Source organism: Rhipicephalus microplus, chromosome 9 (genome assembly GCF_043290135.1).
Source record: "Rhipicephalus microplus isolate Deutch F79 chromosome 9, USDA_Rmic, whole genome shotgun sequence".
Lineage (NCBI taxonomy): Eukaryota > Metazoa > Arthropoda > Arachnida > Ixodida > Ixodidae > Rhipicephalus > Rhipicephalus microplus.
In genome coordinates this window covers 77,301,446-77,323,473 of record NC_134708.1, presented here as the reverse complement: position 1 = coordinate 77,323,473, position 22,028 = coordinate 77,301,446, and the positions used below count along the sequence as shown (strand labels likewise).

The following is a 22,028-nucleotide window of genomic DNA, read 5'->3' as shown; positions in this document are numbered from 1 at the left end:
TGCCCCTGTTTCATATTTTGCGCGCAATACTAATAGCAGTATGATCTACATGCTTCGCTTAACTGCTGGTGTAAGCCGCAGGCAAGACATTTTCGTACATTTTTTTCAGCGTTATATAATGCGCGCAAGATGAAAAATCATTGCAAATGCATTATGGTTGAACAGAACTTCACGGTCTGTCACTTCATTTTTCGCTTCTGTTGTCTCAGCTCTGCTCCACTCAGTTAACCCGGCGAACCGCAAACAGACTATTACTATGTCTGAAATTTTGCCTCACTATCATCGCATTGATCACCATGCTTTAGCTTAGCCACTGAATTTGACGTCTTGTAGTCCCACCCTGGGGACATTGAAAGAAAACAAATTTTCAGCAGTCCCATAGTTATTTACAGGATCATCGAACGATGTAGTAACGCGGAAAAATAGTCATAAAGGTATAACAAATGAACAAAACGAGGCACATTTTATTTTTCTAAAAAGCTTGCACGTCAACTAATATTTTAGTTTCAAGATGTGCCCCTTCTTCGTTGGGACACGCTCGAAGAATTGTAAATCTTTTTTTTTTTTTTGTAAATGACCCTGTTGCAGTCTGTAGGTATCAGTCATATACACCCTTTCGAAAGTGCATTTGCGCTGTTAAATAAATTCGTGTTTTGGAGCTCATTGTTGATAATGCCTTTCTCCACAAACCATTTGATGACGCATTAAGCTACAGCATGCTGCAACTTGAGCTTAGTTGCTATCTATAGAACTGTATTACTATGCCTCAAGCGGGCAACGATTGTGTAGTATGATTAAGATACCATTTTTTTCTTAACATAAGGTATGAGACAAACAACAATAAAATGCCAGTTTTATATCAAAAAAAGGAATAAACACCATTAAGATTGTGTTTCATCTAAAACACGAGAGCAAGAAACTGACGCAAAATGAAATTAACTAGGCATGACAGTATTATAAGCCTCTTCTGTTGGGCTGGTTGTTACGTGTTTATTTTGCCTAGACAGCGTGTTTAGTGTTGGTCAATCATTTATAATCGTGCAACAGTGTATTTCAGTGATGCTTCGTGATCGCAGGGCACCGCGATAGCTACATCAGCCGCTTTCGCTTTTGAGCTCTGGCAGACAGTGGGGCGGACGTTGTCCGGGCTGGAGCCTCCGAAGATGAACACTACGCTTCTACACTGCGCCAACAATGCTACTGTGCTCTGTTCTAGCGAAGGCCTTGCCTACGCATCTCAACCAGTGCCGGGCACCGCTAACCTGACATGTGGTCGAACAGGAATGCCTGAAGTCAGGTTCGTACCAGGAGCCAGCTACGTGGATCCGCAGTCTATTTCATTCCAACACATCGAATGCTATACTCTCGCCACTAGATTGCAGCATTAGTTGTTGACGTAGAAATGGTCAAACGGCTATCGTACTTCTGAGCGACAACAGCGATGCCTGTATGCATCGTTAACCATAGCGGGTGCCCCTGTAGAAGTCTTGTCAATACCTATAGGTCAGCTTTAATCCTGAGTTGCGGCCGGAAGACCATCTTTTTTTTTAGTATATAACAGCGGGCTACAAAATGATGACACGGCAAAACGAAGCCTTAATTGCCTAGGAGTCTCCCAAATTGCTGCATTGGACCACTAGACTTGTCGGTATAGAATTTCACGGGGTCAATTACGTAATTAAGCCTAAGCTTAATGTAGTACTGCGCTTGGCGCTCTGATCACTCAAACACTGTTGGCGCTACCGAAATTCTACACACGAGGACGAAGCTTGCGAATGTTCGCAATCGCGCATTGGTTATAAATGTGTCATTAGTGACTATAAATACCATAGTTCCTCTGATGGTCGGGCCGCGTGTTGTGCGTGTTGTGTCTACTTTAGCTGCCCCACAAAACGCACTTAAATATTTAGCCTACGCCACTGCGCGCTGCGTGAAACGTGTCACACTGTGGAGTGATAGCACAAAAATGCTTTTTTCACTTTTTCCGTTCTTTGGTACATTCAAAACAAGGTGACATAAAACAAGTATGTTGCAGTTTGCAGATGACATTGACCACAAAGGGTGCATTTGCAGATAATGTAAATAATGAAAAGTGCTACATCTTTCTCAGAAATCACGATGAACCATGCATCCACTGTTCAAAACGCCAGAATGCAAGGACAACCACTTTGGCAGATTCCCCTTGCCAGCTTGTTTGGCTTGTTCTAACTCCTACAGCATTCTACCTATCGACTCTTCAATAGGATCAGGAGCTTAGATTGACGTCCAGTGGAGCTTGGTGCTGAGCCCTCTTCTGTTTAACGTGGCACTCTCGGGCATCGCTCCCGGTAGACTGTCAGTTCTTTTTTTCCATGTTTCATTTAAGCCAATGACGTGGTGGAATGGACCCGCAGGTCGAGGATGTGTACGCTTTCTATTCAATGCTCGCTCCAACGGACGCTAGACGCAGTGACAGCTTTTCGAAGCTATAGCTCTCTTACCATGCCCACAGCTAAAACAAAGGACATGCTAGTTCATCATTTACATCCGCTCGGCACTTCACCAAGCAGCCGAAGCTTCTCCTCACATGCCAGCCTTGCAGAAAATGGCCGGTAGGCTCAGACTCCCCATTAACCACAAGCTCACGTGGATCAAGGCAGCCAATTCGAAGGTGCGCCTCGTGCTCGGAGCTGTCATCAAGCTACAGCAGCAAGGTTGTTATTGCTCGACTAACTGCGTGTTCTGACTCAACCAAGCCGCAGCAACATCCATGCTGCTGTATGTCACCCCGTTGCAGCCAGGAGGAAGCAGCTAGAGGGATTGCACAAAGGTGCAATAAAAAATATCCTGGGACTTGCAATGCATTTGCCGGCCCCTGCAATGCTGACAGATAATAGAGAATGGCCACTCTTTCTCAGATTTTGCTCTAACATTTCCTGGAGCACGTCGACCCCTTCATAAGCTCCGGGTGGTGGACCCCTGCTGGCCAGGCTTTGCCGTCAGCCGTTTTTTTTTTCTGGATGGAAGGCCTTTGCCTGCTGCGTGAATAAACGATAATGGGCCTGCCTCTGGCAGCCTCCTGCCTCCACCACACTACCACCCAGCGGACTTCCACGTTTTGCATGGTGGAGTTACCTAATGACGGACACCAGCTGCTGCTCCGTAACAGTCTGCTGCTTGAAAACTCCACGATCAATAAGAAATGAGGCAGCTGGTGTTCACAGAGTTCAGTCTAACTGATCCGCCGCGGGCGCTTGCGCCGTCCTGGCTAGCCGCAATGCGAGCTCCTGTTCGCCGTGAGCTCCACCGCGGCAGAGCTTGAGGGTCTCCACTTAGCCGCTGCCTTCCTGGCAGAGGACCATTCTGAGAAGCTAGTACCAGCTCTCGGGGACTCGACACCAGCACTCCAGAGCCTCGTGAACCACCGTCGATCTGGGCTTACAGGGTACTTGTTGAGCTCCAAGTCCTCCGCATTGTCTGCCGCAGGTGCTTGCTTCTTTTTTCATTGGATAACAGCACAACTTCGAATCACCGATGTAGCGAGGAACGTGATACGAGAAGGCTACTGACGTGACCATGTCGGTTTTGCCACTTTTCTTCGAACACAGCTGAAACGGAGCAGCTGCGCCTGCCGGCATTCAGTTCGCTAGGTGCATGAACTCGTTCTTTTTCGCTCGCACCGCGTGCTCTGGCATGAGTTTCGAGACACGCGCGGCGCAGTGGCTAGTTAAATAGTCATGGTGATATATGGCGATGATGATGACGCGACACCGGCAATAAGCAAGCGGGCACCCTTGTCACAACCACTCATCACACTGGCGTACTCCTTACATGACAGTCGGAGCCTCTTTCTTGAGGCAGGCCTCGAAACAACTGCTGACAGCACTCCACCCGGATGGCAGTGTAGTGGGAACCTGCCAATGGCAGCCACCCTGATCCCACCATACCACGTCCAACAGATGTATGCTTAGAGCGAATGTTTGACGATCTAGAGTTTGAGGTATTCTACTGTGGGAGAACAATAAGCTTTTCTAGTATCACTTCTACACGAAGTGACTGATGTTTTAGAAAAAATGCTTGATGATTTTGTACTCTACTATGGGAGAACATTAACAGTCCCAACACAATGATTCAACAAAAAAGGCATCTCTTTAGAAAAATATGTTCAATGATTTAAAGTACGATTCGTTCTACAATACGACAGCGTTAAGCTGTCCCGTTTCATTTAATAACCGTGACTACAGTCGATGTGTTTAGAAAAAGTGGTTCGCGATTTATAGTACTTCGTTCTCTACTATGGTAGAGCATAAAGTCGTCCACGGACCATGAAACAACAAGGTCTGTCTACGAAGTGTTTTGAGATTTTTTCTCACAAACAGTCGACATTAGTAACATTCCAACAGAACATCGCGACGGCACACAACACGCAGAGACACACCAAAAGTTGTTCCAAAAGTATGTTTACATAAGTACATTACATGACAAACGAAAAACACAAATTAAACGTAATTATGTATATGTTACGCACTTACACGGTATTTACATGTTACTGAACAAATATCAGCCTACCTAAACCTGGCAGGCTAGAAAACAAGCGTTCATCTCACAGATGAACACAAAAGGGTAGGACCAGCTCCGAAGGAATTCCTCCTCACCGAAAAAAAACAGCTCCTCCGACAGAGCAAATAGCAGCTCGGTGCACAGTCACTCCAAGATCGGGAAGAGAGTGCGACGGTGACGGCCTGCTGCAACCGCAGGCCGCCGCTGTTGCAAGCCCCAGCAACCATGAGAAGACCGGAAAAGCGCCCTGGAGAACAACGCCCATGCTGAAGAAACGAAGCAATGTACTCCGAAGCCATGGAATCCAGCATGCACGGCCCTCCAGAAAACACCAGCAACATATCATCATCATCATCATCATCCTGACTACGTTCAATGCAGGACAAAGGCCTCTCCCATGTTCCGCCAGTTAACCCGGTCCTGTGCTTGCTTCTGCCAATTTTTACCCGCAAACTTCTTAATCTCATCTGCCCATCTAAACTTCTGCCAGCCCCTAACCCGCTTACCTTCTCTGGGAATCCAGTTAGTCGGCCTTAATGACCAGCGGTTATCTTGTCTACGCGGTACATTCCTGGCCCATGTCCATTTCCTCTTCTTGATTTTAGCTATGATATCCTTAACCCCCGTTTGTTCCCTAATCACTCTGCTCTCTTCTTGTCTCTTAAGGTTACACCTACCATTTTTCTTTCCATTGCTCGCTGCCTCGTCCTCAATTTAAACTGAACCCTCTTAGTAAGTCTCTAGGTTTCTGCTCCGTAGCTATGTACCGGCAAGATACAGCTGTTATATACCTTCCTCTTGAGGGATAGTGGCAGTCTACGTGTCATAATTTGAGAGTGCTTGCCGAATGTGCTCCACCCCAATCTTATTCTTCTAGTTACTTTAACCTCGTGGTTCGGCTCCGCGGTTATTACCTGCCCTAAGTAGACATAGTCTTTTACAACTTGAAGTGCACTATTACATATCTCGAAGCGCTGCTCTTTTCCGAGGTTGTTGTACATTACTTTCGTTTTCTGCAGTTTCATTTTAAGACCCACCTTTCTGCTCTCTTTGTCTAACTCTGTAATCATGAGTTGCAATTCGTCCCCTGAGTTACTCAGCAATACAATGTCATTGGCGAAGCGCAGGTTACTAGGATACTCTCCATTAACTTTTATCCCTAACTGTTCCCATTCTAGGCTTCTGAAAACCTCCTGTAAGCACGCGGTAAAAAGCATCGGGGAGATTGTGTCCCCCTGCCTTACACCCTTCTTGATTCGTATTCTGTTGCTTTCTTTATGAAGCACTATGTTAGCAGTTGATCCCCGTAGATTTCTTTCAGGATATATACTTCATCGACGCCCTGATTCCACACTGTCTGCATGACGGCTGATATTTATACTGAATCAAACGCCTTCTCGTAATCTATGAAGTCTATGTATAGTGGTTGGTTGTATTCTGAGCATTTCTCTACTACCTGATTGATAGTATGAATGTGGTCGATTGTTGAGTAGCCTGTCCGAAATCCTGCTTGTTCCTTTGGTTGATTGAATTCTAATGTTTTCTTTACTGTGTTAGCAATTACCTTTGTAAATAGCTTGTATACTACAGAGACCAAGCTAATCGGCCTATAATTCTTCAAGTCCTTGTCATCTCCTTTCTTATGTATTAAGATGATGTTAGCGTTCTTCTGAGATTCTGGTACCCTTCCCGTCAGGAGACACCTCGTAAACAGAGTGGCTTGTTGTTATAACACAATCTGTCCCCCATATTTCAGCAGATCTGATGTTACCTGATCCTCACCAGCAGCTTTGCCTCTTTGCACACTCTTCAAAGCTTTTCCGACTTCTTTCATTACTGGTGGGGTATCATCTGGGTTACTGCTAGTTCTTATAGTGTTAAAGTCGCGGTTATCCCGGCTACTGTACAGATCTCTGTAAAACTCCTCCGCTATTTTAACTATCCTATCTATACTAACTATACTACAATGGTTAGTATTTTTGCTTCTTTGTCCCTTAGTGCATACATCCGATTTTTGTCTACCCAAGTTTCCTCTTCACTCCTTTGACGCTTCCTCCGTTCTTCAGAGCGTGTTCAATTCTCTACATGTTATACCTTCTTACATCGCATACCTCACGCCTATTGATCAACTTTGAAAGCTCTGCCAGTTCTATTTTGTCTGTTGTACTTGAGACTTTCATGATTTGACGCTTCTTAAGGAGATTCTTCATTTCCTGGAAAAGCTTGCCAGTGTCCTGTCTGACTATCCTGCCTCCAACTTCCACTGCCCACTCCGTAATGATACTCGTCGGATTATCATTCATTGTATCTACGCGAAGGTTAGTTTCCTCCCTAAGAGCCGAATACCTGTTCTGAAGCGAGACTCTAAATTCCTGTACTTTCCCTCTCAGTGCTAGCTCATTGATTGGCTTCTTGCGTATCAGTTTCTGTCATTCCTTCTTCAAGTCTAGGTGAATTCGAAACTGTACCATTCTGTGGTCACTGCATCGTACCTTGCCAATCACTTCAACATTCTGCACGATGCCTGGGTGTGCACTCATTATAAAGTCTATTTCGTTCTTATTTTCGCCATTAGGGCTCCTTCATGTCCACTTGCGGTTTCCTCGTTTTTGGTAGAAGGTATTCAAAATCCGTAAATTATTGCGTTCTGCAAATTCTACTAGTAGCTCTCCTCTGGCGTTTCTAGTACCGATGCCATAATCTCCTACTGCCTGGTGGCCAGCCTGCTTCTTACCTACCTTTGTATTAATTTCTCCCATCCGTATAGTATGCTGTGCTTTTACCTTACTCATTGCCGATTCTGCAGTGGCCTGCTGTGCAGCGCGAAACTCAGGCACGCAACTCAAACGCAGTGGAAGAAGCGACAATCGCTCTCGCCACCACCACATGTAAAGACGACGTGGTTATCTTCACTGACTAGGAAGCCGCTTGCCGAAATTATGCGAAGGGTCGCGTCTCAGCCGATGCAATTAACATCCTGCAACAGCGAAGCTCTCCACACCCATATACCTGCGTAATCGGGGTTCCTGGACACGAGGGTCTACAGGGAAATGAAGCGACCGACGCTGGTGCCTGCGAGCACGTCAGCCGGGCTGCCCTGGGACCAAAGAATACCCGATCCGTGGCTGTAGAAATGGAGGTAGTAGAAAACACCTACTCGTCGCTACTTCAACCCTACAAACTGGAGCGACGGTTGTACCCTCCACCCCAACCAAAACTAACCAAAGAAGAAAGCGTTATTTTCAGACGCCTGCAAAGAAACACGTACATACATGGCATATTAATGCATCGCCTCTACCCAACGACACATGGCTACATGTGCCCGCTCTGCAGCGTACCAGACACCCTGGCCCACTTGCTGCTGGAATGCCAGTGCGATGCAAACCACGGCATGCAACTGGAGCGGTACCAAGCACCAATAATGAACGACGACCACCTACTGGAAACGTGAGAGGCCAAGCTGGTCCTCGAGGACTTGGAAGATCAGCGACAACTCGTCACCTGAGCCAAGAAGGCAGTAGAAGCCAGCGGGATCCCTAGGTCCACATTAGTGTGATACCGGGCCTCCCTCGGAACACTGTTTCTAAATAGAAGTTTATTTATCTCTCTCTCTCTCTCTAGCAGACGCTGTCTGCGTCGGCCTTGCGAGGCGAAGAAAGGGAGGGGAGCGACCCGTTTCCGGGTGTCTTCGTGGGCCGGCACGAGACGCGAGCATGCAAGTCTCTGCGCAATACGCGATTATGCGACACGAGACGCGATCGCGCAGAGTAAAGGCACGTTCACACTTGGCCTCGAAGAGAAGCGGCGAAACTTTCCGGAAACTGGCTCATTTCGCAACTGAAGCGGCCGGAAAACCACGCCACGCGGCCGCCACGCAAGAATCGGTTAGAGACCAATTTTCCCACAACGCGAAATGGGATCTTTCCGTTTCACGGCTTTGGCTGCGCTAGGGTAAACCACGTGACACAACTATGGTCCCTAAATAATAATATAACTACAGTGTCTACAAATATACTGCCTAGGCGGAGCGCGGCCTAAGAGATGACCCCGCCTCTGATGACTGCCGGTGGCGCCCGCATGGTGCGCTTTTGTGCGAGTGGGCGTAAGGTCCCTAGATGCAACAAGTTTCATCTACGCATAGAGTTTCCTAATATATATACACTATAGGGAACTCTGGTGCTAGTGTCTATAGGAGCTGCCACGCATGGCGCTTCAGTGAGCATGGGAAGGATAGGTAGTACACAGATTTGTCTTTACTTCGTACTTCTGGCCTGTTTCTGGCTCCGGGTCTGTTCGTGCGGATGGGTTGATATGGCTGTACACTTTAGATCGGGTGGTGGCTAACGCCACCAAGCCGTAATACTTAGTGAACCAAAAACTAGATTTATTTTTTTCCTCTAAATAGTGAGCTTGAGGATTCGTACTTTGCAGTGAAGGGTTTAATTTTCACTCGTGCCTTGACTTTAGCCATCAATCAGATAACCTCCTTCTTGTTGATTCTACCCGCTTAAAGTCTATTTCGCCCTCCCTGTTCCTCAACCCCAGTGCTTTGAAAAACTCTGCGCCATCATCTTGAACTATAGGGTGAAGCCCTTTACAGAACACTATCAGGTGTTCGGCACTTTCCTCTTTCTCTTCACACGCACTGCATACCGTGTCGACCCCTTCGTATACGGCCCGACATGTCTTGGTTCGCAATACTCCTGTCCTGGCCTCAAACAGTAGAGAACTACCCCGAGTATTATCATAGGTCCTTTCCTCGGCAATTTCCTGCTAAAAAGTTCGATAGATCTCTAGTGCGGACTTCTTAATCATGCCAATTCTCCACATATCGGTCTCAGCTTACTTCACCTTCTTCTTAACCGATAATTTGGGGAGGGGGGGGGGGTTAGCTTCCTGCTGCTTTCTAACTATTTACCAGTCAATTTTCTGGTTCGCTTCCTCCATTTTGTATCGACATTCTTCATGTACAAGTAGCTGAATACCTTCCTAGCCCAACGCTCCTCCCCCATTTCTCTCAATCGTTTCTAAAATTTCATCTTGCTGCTAGCTTCCCTGCCTTCAAATGATGTCCATTCCATATCACCTTGTACTCCCTGATTTGGTGTATTCCCGCGAGCTCCTAAGGCAAGCCTACCTATTCCACGTTGCTTAATTTCTCATCTTGCTCGAACTTCTGATCTTATGCACAAGATCGCATTGCCGAAAGTCAGACCAGGAACCATGACACCTTTTCATATTCCTCTCACAAATATTGTAATTCCACAGTGCCCTGTTTTTCATCAACGCTGCATTCCTGTTACCTTTAGTCGTCACGTATATTTCGTGTTCCCTTAGGTACTCGGCCCCATTGCTTATCCATACACCCAGATATTTGTGTTCATCTGTTATCTCTAGCGTGACCTCCTGCATTCTAAGCTCACTACCTTCATTATCATTAAAAATCATGACTGCTGACTTTTCCTTACTGAATCTGAAATCTAACCTATCTCCCTCATTACCGCAGATGTTCTCCAATCTCTGCAAATCTTCCTTGTTGGCGGTCATTAGCACTATATCATCTGCGTACATCAATGCTGGTGGTGCCTGTTAAATGAGTTTTCCTTGTTTGACGAAAGAGAGGTTGAAGCCCAGTCCACTTCTCTCTAATTTGGCCTCTAATCCTTGTAGGTACATCATAAATAATAAGGGTGACAGAGGACACCCCTGCCTAAGCCCCCGTTTTACCTCTGCAGGCTTGGATACCTGTTTTTCCCACTTTATAACTACCTTGTTACCTTTATAGATATCCTTTCAAAGATTAAATTACAACTGAAATACGCCGGAGTTGATCAGTTTCCGCTGCTCCTTGGAGGGGATGGAAGTAGACCACCCCGGGCGCCTGCCTGCACCAGCGGCGTCAGCGGCAACCGCCTCCAGGAAGCGGATGGGACAAGCGAGCGACAGCGACAGTGAAGATACTCATGCTTACTATCTCAGCAGTGAGGACTTCTCAGATGACGGTTTCCAACCTGTGCTGAGCCGCAAGGCGAAGAGAAGGAACATGAGGACATCCTCATCCTCAACTATTCAAACTGTAAGCGAAGCGCCAAAATCGAACGCTTATACCATCCTGTTTCTGCCTGCACTTCCTACCGTCAGCATGAAACGCCTTAACAGACAGTCTGTGTCGAGGTCTCTGGAAACGCTCGTGCCAAATGAGATCACGGACATAAGAGTGAACGCCAGAAAAAATATACTGGCTGTGGACGTTTTGCACGCAAGTGCGTTGGGCGTTCTGCGCAGTGTAACTGACTTGGACGGCAACCAGGTGCGCTCTCATGTTCCCTTGAGATGTGATGTAGTAACCGGCGTGATCTACGACATTGATGTCGCTATTTCCAATAAGGACTTACAACTTCTTGTCAAGTCAACAACTGATACTCCAATTGTTGATGTCACCCGGCTAGGCAAGTCTCGCTGTGTGAAGATTGCGTTTAAGAGCACATCACTCCCCTCTCATGTGAAGGTGGGGTACTTCAGACATGCTGTGCGGCCTTTCATTCCAAAGCCTCTCCAGTGCCGTAAATGCATGAAACTTGGACATGTGAGCAGCGTCTGCGAGAATTCGGTGGTATGCCACCGCTGCGCCGAGCACCATGAAGCGGATAAGTGCGTCGCAACTGTCAAGAAATGCTCTAATTGCAATGGATCCCATGAAGCCACGTCGAAGGACTGCCCGCGGATTCAGAAGGAAATTGCCATCTTGAAGGAGATGGTGCGCGATCACTCATCTCATCGAGAAGCCGCAGCTAAAGTCAGAAGGCGTCGTTCACGTCGACGTCTGTCTTCGAGGACGCCCGCTACCTCCTCGACACGATTGCGTGATCCCTCATCAGATCCACCTCCTTTGCCTCCCAGACCACATGCCGCGGGAAAGGCTGTAAAGGACAAAGCCAGTGAGCATACCCTGACTGCGACAGAGTGGCCTGCACTTCAAAGGGAAGCAGCATCAAGCGAACCGAAGGAGCTTCATGACGGCCAGTCCGCGCTCCCGGTTCGAGATCTTTCCAACCAAGACAGGCAAGTGACTGCAATCGTCCCGGTTCGAGATCTTTCCAACCAAGACAGGCAAGTGGCTGCAATCGTGCAATCATTAATTGCCACGATTCGCACGCTACTGAGCAGCATACAATCTCCGTCTGCTAAGAGTGCACTGCAAATACTGGATGCACTGAATCCAGTTCTTGCTAACTTCGTATAAGCACAATGGCTCAACAAAATTTCCACTTCCGCACTGAAGTTAAAAGTGCGTCGATTTTTCAGTGGAATGCCAGAGGCATGAAGTCGCGTATCTCGGACTTGCGCCAATTTGTTCGGGCCAATGAATTCCCTATACTTGTCATATGTGAACCAAACGTGTCAACGCCTTATAGATTGTCCGGTTATGAAGCTTTTTGTTCAGCCGCTCGCGAAGAACGAAGCAAAGTAATTGTTTACATTCGCACAGACTTGACTTATCTTTCGCACCAAATAAGTTCAAATGACGACAATCAGTACGTGTGTCTTCGTGTGAAGAGGAATGCAGTTTCGTTCACGCTTATTGGTGGATATATATCTCCGTCATCGCGATTTCACTGCGACAGATTAAAAGACATCCTAATGAGAACCGATGGGCCTTGGATCATAATCGGTGACTTCAACGCCCATCACATGCTTTGGGGGAGCACTAGGATGAATGCCAGGGGCCGGAACATTGTTACATTCGCTTCCGATCACGACTTTTCCATCATGAACGATGGTACCCCCACATATCTGCGGGGTCTCACGTATGGCAGTTGCCTTGACCTGACATTGGTGTCACGGTGCTTCTATCACAAAGTTAAGTGGTTTTCAGATATTGAGACTCATGGGAGTGATCACATACCCACCTACGTGACGATCGATGGTATCGTAAAAAATTTCTCTTCCGGTGTTGCAATTGGCACTGACTGGTCGATGTTTGCATCGCGTGTTGAGAACGCTTGCCAAGAAGGCCTCGCCTGCAGCATGGAAAATACCATAGCGGAAGCTATGCAAGCGTCCAAATGTAAATTACCATTTTCGTCTAAAGTTACACAGTTTGACATCGAACTGGAAAAATTACGAGCTATACGAAGGCGTGCAGAACGACGATACAGACGCACAAGATCAATTTACGATCTGAGGGAAGCAAGGCGGCTCCAGAAAAAGATTCAGCGACGCATTTACAAACTGGAGAGCGAACGCTGGAAAGCATTCTGCGAATCTCTAGACCCTCATAAACCGCTGTCATATATCTGGAGAACAGTTCGTGGTCTTCGCTCCTCTCCACAACAACGGCACCCTTTTAAAGCTTTGGCACTCCATCAGGGAAAAACAGAACTCGAGGTGGCTGAAGAATTTTGCACGAGAGTTGCCGGGAATATTGTGAACGAGAGCATCGACGCCGTGATCGTTCCTGAGACGCGATTACCAGAAATGGACATTCCGTTCACCATGGAAGAACTGGAAGGTGCGTTAGTAGCTTCTAAGCGCATGTCATCGCCAGGTCCTGATGGTATTACTTATAGTGCGTTGGGACACCTTGGACAAAAAGCTAGAAAAGAACTTTTAACATGCTTCAACAACTCCTGGCTCAGCGGCAGTGTTCCCCGAGAATGGAAAATTAGTCGATTAATACCACTTTTGAAATCGGGAAAATCACCATTGGACTTGACAGCGTATCGCCCTATTGCCCTCGCAAGCTGCCTCGGAAAAGTGATGGAAAGGATGGTTCTATTTCGTCTCGAGTGGTACTTGGAACGATACACCAAATGCCCTTCTTGCATGGCAGGCTTTCGTCGGGGCCGCTCCTCCATTGACTGTGTCCTTGATTTGTCGACATTTGTTCAACAAGAAAAAAGTCGCAAGCGCATATCAGTGGCACTCTTTCTTGACGTGAAGGGTGCATATGATAATGTAGCTCACGATGCCATCCTCACTTCTCTCGCAGCAATGGGCGTTGGTGGACGAATGTTTCAATGGACAAAAGATTATATAACTGGCAGAGGTTTCTTTGTACAAACATATGAGGGTACAACTGCCCAACATTACACCTACTGCGGAGTACCTCAGGGAGGTGCTTTAAGCCCCACATTGTTCAATGTGGCCCTCATTGGTCTGGTGAAGGTTCTGCCAAAGTCGGTGTGCCTATCCATATACGCCGATGATATTTGCCTCTGGAGTGCTGCAGTTACTCGCCCTCAGGTGCGTGCACGAATACAGCGGGCAGCAACCCTCACAACAGCCTACCTTCAGAAACAAGGCCTAAATATATCAACTGTGAAGTGCGCGTTGATGGCGTTTACACGCAAACCAATGACGTCATACCCTGTTTACATCAATGGGCAGAGAGTCAAATATGCACGGACGCATCGTTTCCTGGGCATAATAATCGACAGAAGTCTTTCGTGGAGCCCACATTGTGCGTACTTGAAGAAGAGACTGCTATCTATTGTGCATATCATGAAATTCTTGTGCGGTAAAGCAAGGGGAACTTCTGTGGCCTCCATGCTACAGCTGTACAGGGCCCTATTTCTGGGTCTATTGCGCTACAGCTTGCCGGTACTGACTAACACTTGCAAATCGAATACTCATTCATTGGAGAGTTTGCAGGGTCAGGCACTGCGTATCTGCCTAGGACTGCCCCGATGCGCTTCTACTTATGCCACAATCATGCTTGCCAAAGACCATCCGGTCAGGACATATATAGCTGTGGATTGCCTCAGAGCGCACATTCGACATGCTAGCCGTGTCCCCGACCACCACTTGGCCCTTCTACCTTCCGGAAGACCACGTGCTACGTTTTCAGACGTCATAGCCAAACACCTAAACAGCATTCCATCAGGATATACGCCAGCTGCGAGAACGGCATGCCCTTTGTGGTGCCTCGACCAGCCGCAAGTACGTCTAGAAATTCCGGGAATCAAAAAGAAAAGCAGTCACTCCAGAGTAGCATTGAAGCAAGCAACACTGCTATTATTACATGAGTTGTACTTAGACCGAACGCAGATATACACTGATGGGTCCGTCTCATCCAGCAGCTCATCAAGTGCCGCTGTAATTCCGGCTGCAGAAATGACAATCAAGTTTAAGTTGTCGCATATGACTACATCTACGGCATCAGAGCTTGCTGCTATAAGGGCGGCTTTACAATATCTCGTTCAAGAACGTCCAGGAAAATGGGTCATATTCTGTGATTCGAAGGCAGCGCTTCAGAGTTTGCAGTCTGCCATGCGTAGGAGGAGCCATGACCAACTGGTACAAGAAATAAGACATTGCCATCATGAAGCTCTAGCACGAGGGCATGATATTATATATCAATGGCTGCCTGGACATATCGGTATTACCGGAAATGAACTAGCCGATGATGCAGCCCGCTCAGCCCATGAAGAAACCCGTGTAGTCCCGATTCCTCTATCAAGGAATGATGCAACAAGACAACTTTACTTGCTGGCTCGAGATCTCACACGCACGTTCTGGTAGTCTACCAGCTTCCAAAGGTGTCAATTTTATGAACTGGATCCTTCGCTAAAGCTAAAGCTACCATCACAACTTTCCCGCTCCGATGCGACACTGTTATGCCGCCTTTGGTTGGGTATTGCATTCACAAAGGTGTACTCCTTTCGCATTGGTATGGCAGACACTCCTACATGCGACTACTGCGGAGATGAAGAAACCATCGAACACGTCCTCTGCAGCTGCGCTTGCTACGACACACAGCGATGCCAGCTACGGATGGTTTTGAATCGACTTGACCCCGGACCATTTTGTGTGCAGAAGATACTAGGACCTTGGGCATCTGCCTCAGTTGCGCAGAAAGCAACTAAAGCACTGCTTCTTTACCTTAAGTCAACAAACCTGAGCGACCGCCTGTGAACTGTGTGTGCTCACCGAGTGTGCTCGTGATGGTGTGTACCTTCTCATCTTTGTGCAACCTCTTTTCTCCCCTTTATCCCTTCCCCAGTGCAGGGTAGCAAACCGGATGTGCGTCTGGTTAACCTCCCTGCCTTTCCTTGTATCTTTATCTCTCTCTATCTTTAAAAGATTAGTGACTCCATCTTCCACGCCTAGTGTGTCCAGTATTCCCCACAATTTCTCTTGAAGCACGCTATCGTACGCTCCCTTGATATCCAGAAATGCTAGCCACGGGGTCCTGTGTTCTTTTTCTGCTATTTCGATGCACTGCGTCAGTGAGAACAGATTGTCTTCCAACCTCATGTGTTTCCGAAACCCATTCTGCAGTTCCCCCAGCACCCCCTCATCCTCTCTTCATACCTGTAGTATTTCCTTTATAATCTGCATCGCCAGCCTGTAGACCACGGATGTCACTGTTATAGGACGGTAGTTGCTTTTGTTAGCTTTGTCCCCCTTTCTTTTATAGATCACGCTCATCCTGCTAAGTTTCCATCCATCGAAAACTTCACCATCGATTATTATTTTGCTCACTGCCTCTCTCAAAGCCTGCTTAGACTTCGGACCTAATTTCTTTATCAGCATAATTGGAATGCCATCTGGGCGTTTTGTGATTATAAACGATTGCGCACTCCTCTACGCGGCTCCTCCTCGGAGGCTTCAATGCGCTCCGTAGGCGCCGCTCGCCGCTCATCACACTTTCCTATTCCAGCCACTCTACTATGGTGATACTGTCGCGTGGCTTCTGGCCACCCTAGCATGGCCGTGCGCGTGGCCCTGTCAAGCGCAGCCATCTTTGCTTTTTCTACCAGTGTTGACAGCACACAGAATGTTGGCTGGAGTTGCAAGTAGGGTTAATTTTTTCCTGTAGTTTAACACTGTACGGGCCCCGCAACAGGTTTGAGCGTTCTGAGCAGAAAAACGTAATGCAAGCACCGCGCTCTCAAGATTCTGTCTGCCAAGATTTCAAACGCTGCGTGTCGCTGAAAGATGTAAAATTTCTGACTGGACGCCGCTTGGCCTCCTTTTCGTGGGTGCGTGTCCCATGATGGAGGGTGTCACGTACAAAAAATGACGCAGCTCTTACGTCGCTCCTGCGCGTACACATTGCTGCTCTGACGTCACTCACTGTACACTCCTAATCAGGTTCTGGGTAAATACTCGCTGTTTACTGAAAACGAGACGAAAAATGTCCCGCTCGCTGGTAATATCCAGTACCTTAAGCAGAACCCACTTGTGAGCGTAGCACGTAATCTGCTGCAGAGCAGATGAATCAAAGTCGTGAGAAATGAAACCTGTAAATAAAACGTGAGTACTTTTTTATTTATTTTCATTTTTGAATCACGGGGAAATGCTATACACACCTATTGGCCTCCGTTTAGCATGCATTCGTCTTCTGGTGGTTCTCGTGTGGTGCCGCCTTAACGTCGCTTGGCGTGTGTGTGTGTGGTTGTTTTTTTGTGTGTATGTGCGTAGTTTCTGACAGCAACTTCAGCGGTGTGACCCGATGTATCACGGTTAAGATACATGATCCGTGCCAGCCCCTCCAAACTTGCGCGCAATTAAGGATCCGTCACTCAAACAGACAATACACTACCGAGAACGCCCAAACGACGCAGCATGGACGGCGGTGCTCAGGCTCGTCATGTACAAATGACATTGCGTGTGCATGACGTGTTGATTGGTATGCGTCATGTGATCATGCGGCTCCGGACCGAAAAGGGCACCCAAGGTATTGGGCTTGCGATGACTGCATGCAAGGGATGAGTGGCAATAGTTTTACATTGCATCACGGTTTGGTGTCCGTAACAAAGTAGTTATAAATATCATCGTGACGCGAAGCTCTTTATTAGGCACGCAACAATTTCCAGTGTTTAGCTGCAATTTCTTGTGTGGCGTGATGAAGGGCCCTTTAAGAAGTAAATTACAAGCAAAACAGAAGCCGCATACACCTCACATTTCTCTTTCTTTTGATGCGCACTTTCGTATTCCTATCAGCTGACGGCTTTGCACTTTTTCGCATTAATTCTCTATGTACCCGCAGATGCATTGTTCTCTTCCCAGCGCTACTTGTATGCCTCCAGGGTCGCTTTTCAATTTCTTCGGGACACTGGACAACCATGTACACAAACTCCTCGTCACGTCTATGAACGCCACTCTTTTGCGCTTCTCCCGCGTTTACATCACGCATTTAGGGCTGCTGAAATAGCATCTTTTCCTCTCGTCATCATCTCCTCATCCCACCACTCACGCGATGTCAGCGCTATGGCGTATGGTGGCCGCCACGTCCCATTTAGCTGCTGCTAGCGGTTGTTTTTCAATAGTTAGTTGAAGAGCCGAAAGACATGGTTAAACCGCATACAGTTCGGAAAGGGCAACGTTGCCCTGGGACACGAGTAACGGCCTCAAACCACGCAAGAGAATAAAAATTTGAGCTTTAATAGCGTTCATATTGGTGCTGATTTCGAAAATAACCATTTAAAGGTACTTACAGTCATTTAGGCATGAGCGCCAAAATACAGGCATTTATAGGCACTATAAGAACACTATTAAAGCCCTTAATTCTTAGTCTCTAATTCATGCTCTTATATCAAAACGACATGATAGGAGCGCAAGGAAGAAAACAGTCATTTGCCTAAAATCTGGTCTCTATTGATGACAGACAAGCCAACACACCATCAGGGAATCTCAGGGAGGTTTTAAAAAATTGCTAGAGTGAAATTCTTGCCCACGATTGAAGCCTTGTCAACAGTATGATGGCGCCTGCGGCAGTCATCTTACTAGGGGCATGATAAGCTGTTGGCAATCGGCGATTGCGAAGGAGCGTTTTCCTCGCACGCCCAACGAGTTTAACGTGGCAACCTCTTCGGGTAAGATAGTGCTCAAAGTGGGTCCTTGAGTTACCAGTTTTCTTTAATAATCCTTGAATTCAAGGCAAATTTTACTGGAGATTACGTCACCGATACTAGTCTCCGCGAAATACTTCTTCGGAAACAACTATATTTTATTTTCAATAAACGTAGCCTTTAGACTGACAAATCAGAGCCACTTGATGTCCAAGTTGGCACCACCAGAATATAGCTTGTTTCTGATATCTTTGTAGAGCCGCAAGGCTGAATTCACTATACCGCTGGCAAAGCATTGCGGGAGCTTTCACTCCAGCATTTTTTTTAAACCTCTTTGGGTATTCTAGAAACCACAGGAGTGTTACTAAACTTCATCGCTGCTCTTCCTGGTGCTTTAACGTTTAATTTCGAGCACGTGTACAGTGCACGCGTGCTCTTCTGTATTTGGCGATTGGCTCATTCCATGGCTTCTTCTATCGCTTCAACCGCGCGTTCATCGGAAGCGGGAGGGAGTGCAATGTCTCACTTTTGCGGCAGATGCGGAAGCGGAGAGCGATGATGTAGTGAAAGACACTTCAGTTGCACGAACACGACTTCTCCGCGATATAATCGCCCCGGGCGATTCCACGCGGCTGCGTAAGTGACACCTTACGCATCGCGCGCATGTTCCAATATCAATTCTTTCTAGTATTCACTCGGATTAAACGAGCGCACAAGCAGATTCAAAAGCAGAATAGAACACGCATGCCCAGTACACTATCTCGAAGTTAGCCGCGAAGTAGTGAAAAAGGCTGGACATTTTGCAACTGGCGCAAACTTAGAAACATGAAGAAGAGGGATGCGGCGGTCGTGTTTCTAACTTTGCGCCAGTTACAAAACGTCCAGCAAAGAAAGGCCCCAACACGCCCAAAGACAAGTTCTACGGTCAAAAGGTGCCGCAATGCAGCTGGGCACGCATTTAAGTGGCCTCTATAATTTTGCTTGCTGCCGTATGTGTACGAAAAGCAAAGTGTTGCATCATCTTTGCCAAACAGCGCGAAAAACGAGGAAAGATAAACAAAACACACAAGAAAGAGCGCCAAACTCGGTAGTAGATGGTGTCTCCTCGTTTTTCGCGCTCTTTCGCAAACATGAAGCGCTATACCAACAGACTCGAACCCATGCACCTTTAAAGATGTAGCACGCGAGCTGTGGCTAAACTGGGCAAAAGTGCATGTCTGCGCGCCATATATCAGCAGGTGCACTGCAGATTGCGACAGTGCGTCGGCATATCCGGTTGACCAATCGCGATATTCTGATGATTGTCTAATCACCGACTCGAGTGGTAAGGCGGATACGTCAGCCGGATGGATCATCTGGATTTGCCGACGCACTATCGACACGTCAATCAATCAATCAATCAAAAGTATCTTTATGTGTTGCAAAATAAATAAATGCATTGGGGTTAGTATATACAGAAGGAGGTCCCATAGCACAATGCTGAAAGGGGACCTCCTGTTAGAAGTATATATGTTGATAAGTACAACAAAATGGCAACTAAAAGCGGCAAGTAATTTTGATAGGAATAAAAACAACACAAACATGCAATATGAATACCAGTAAAAATGGCAACAAACCAACACTTGTGCTGAAAAAGAGCCCGTTCGCAAGCAGTTTTCTTCAGGCTGGTCACAGCTCACATGATCCATTTTACGTTAGGGTCACCTACATAATCCTGACTCCACAATTCCACTCAGACTCTTTGGGGGGGACCAGTAATTGCAGCGTGTCGAACAGCCGCTTGTTGTAGCGTTCAGGTCTCTCTGGCTGTGCAACTGAAAACGGTACCATTTACCAGAGAAACCAGTCAATATGCCCGGAGTGTAGCTATCCAGCAAATTATTATAGCAATTGACAATCTGTTGTTTCTCTTTTGGGCGACAGGGGTGAAGATGTGTTCTTCCTGTACCGCCTGTCATCGTACTGGAGTTCCTTTTTTGCCATGTTAGCTACGGTGGCTCTCAGCCTCGTCCTCAGCATTTTCCTAGGTGAGAACTACACCGTCCACCTACTACTATCTTAATGGCCTCTTAACACAACAAATAAGAAATAACATTGCAAGAAAAGAAACGGGCCCGTGCATGCCATCAAAGCAGCATCTTCACTGTTCACTTCTCATTTCATGCTAAAACTCCTTGAACTGTTCTCCACAATTGTACAGCATTCTAGTTTCTCCAAATCTGGTAACACAAATTTGTTTTTCAAAAAAAAAAAAACATGTTCCAAAGCAGTCTCGTAGAAATTGCAAGTTGTAAATGGCCGTTGGTACAGCTGCCGATCGTTCTATGCAAACAGAAATTACTGATTTTTCATTTGCAATAAGCTACATTTATTTAAATATATTTTTTTGTTAAAAGCAAATGAGTGTATAGGAGATGTCACGTTATTTCTATTGAAGTGTACTGATTATTAGTTTAATGGGAAAGAAAAGCCATCTGGCTGCTGGTGTTGACGACGAAATTCACAGCTGCGACCTTGCAATAGCTGAAGTACATTGCCGGTTGTTTTCCCATACGCGTTCTTGGTAAAGACAATTCGTTGCCTAGTGATTTGGTTCATAATGACGAACTAGAGAACACTAGTTAGGTACGATGCTTGTTCCTGTGCCTGAATTTGCTACCCGTGCGTAATTTGTGCTATGTGGTTTACCGCATTCTTATTTATTTGTGTACGTGTGTAACACTGGGATCGTTAACGAACGCCACTCGCGACCAAGGCGACGAATTCAATTGACAGAGTGTGCCACATAACGCGATGTCTTTTTCCGAGATCGTACAGCTGACGAGATCGTACAGCTGATACCTAAAGGCTTTGGTTTATGCTGTAACTATGTTATTTGGTTTTGAAATCCATGGGACAAGCATATTTCAACATACTATATGTGTCGAATGCCATGTTTGTACTGGCTCCTCACCGCCGTGTTTGCAATTCCTACTTTGTATGTTGTGAAACTGGTCCAGCACACTGCTGGTCTTAGATTTATCTTAATTTAAGTCTGTAATTAGTGTCCTCAGATACTTAGAGCAAGATTGAGATACTTGTGTACGCAATTGATGCAGGACATAAGGATGAGCTCAGAAAAAGCATGCCTCTCTCGAGTCCCGCCTTCCTGAGACTATGGGCAAGACTGCGACTCCTGCCAGATGAGACGAAGGTGAGCCTAGTTGTGTTTTTTTACCATTAAAAAAATGCGCATAAGCCTTTTGCAACAGTTTCAGCGAACAATTCAAGTGGCACGGATCAAGTGAATTTTATCGCCTCATTCATTCGTCTTTTCACGTTGACCAATCCAGCGCACTACTACATCACAGCGCACTACTGCCTAGATGTGGTCACTACTGCCCAGATGAATCACCAATGTTTGTTTGTTAACTACTGTCTCTGCTCTTGTTCTTGAAGTCCTCTGTTCTTCATTGTGCAACACCTATAACAAGAGAAACAATGAATTATTGTGGTGACTTCTCGTAGGCTACCAGTGTTGGCCATCTGTCTGTATATTAATCAAAAGGTCATAGTACACATCCGTCAAGACATCCGAATCTACACAACTACGCCTTCGTACTGTTCTTGTGCCTCCATTGTGTTTATTCCTTGCGCTACTCTCCTATAGTAAGCTGCCCTCCGACGCAGTTAACCGAGAATGTTAGTGAA

General features: G+C 46.6%; 1 protein-coding gene across 1 annotated transcript in view; it reads left to right on the top strand.

Moving 5' to 3' along the window:
* The window catches only part of LOC119164743 (putative sodium-dependent multivitamin transporter), a 74,549-nt gene that overhangs the window by 51,277 nt on the left and 1,244 nt on the right, over positions 1-22,028 (top strand). Inside the window, exons 12-14 of the mRNA XM_037416952.2 lie at positions 1,077-1,297; positions 20,262-20,365; positions 21,437-21,531. Coding sequence (XP_037272849.2) covers positions 1,077-1,297; positions 20,262-20,365; positions 21,437-21,531 — 420 coding nt within the window. The remainder of the gene's footprint in view (positions 1-1,076; positions 1,298-20,261; positions 20,366-21,436; positions 21,532-22,028) is intronic.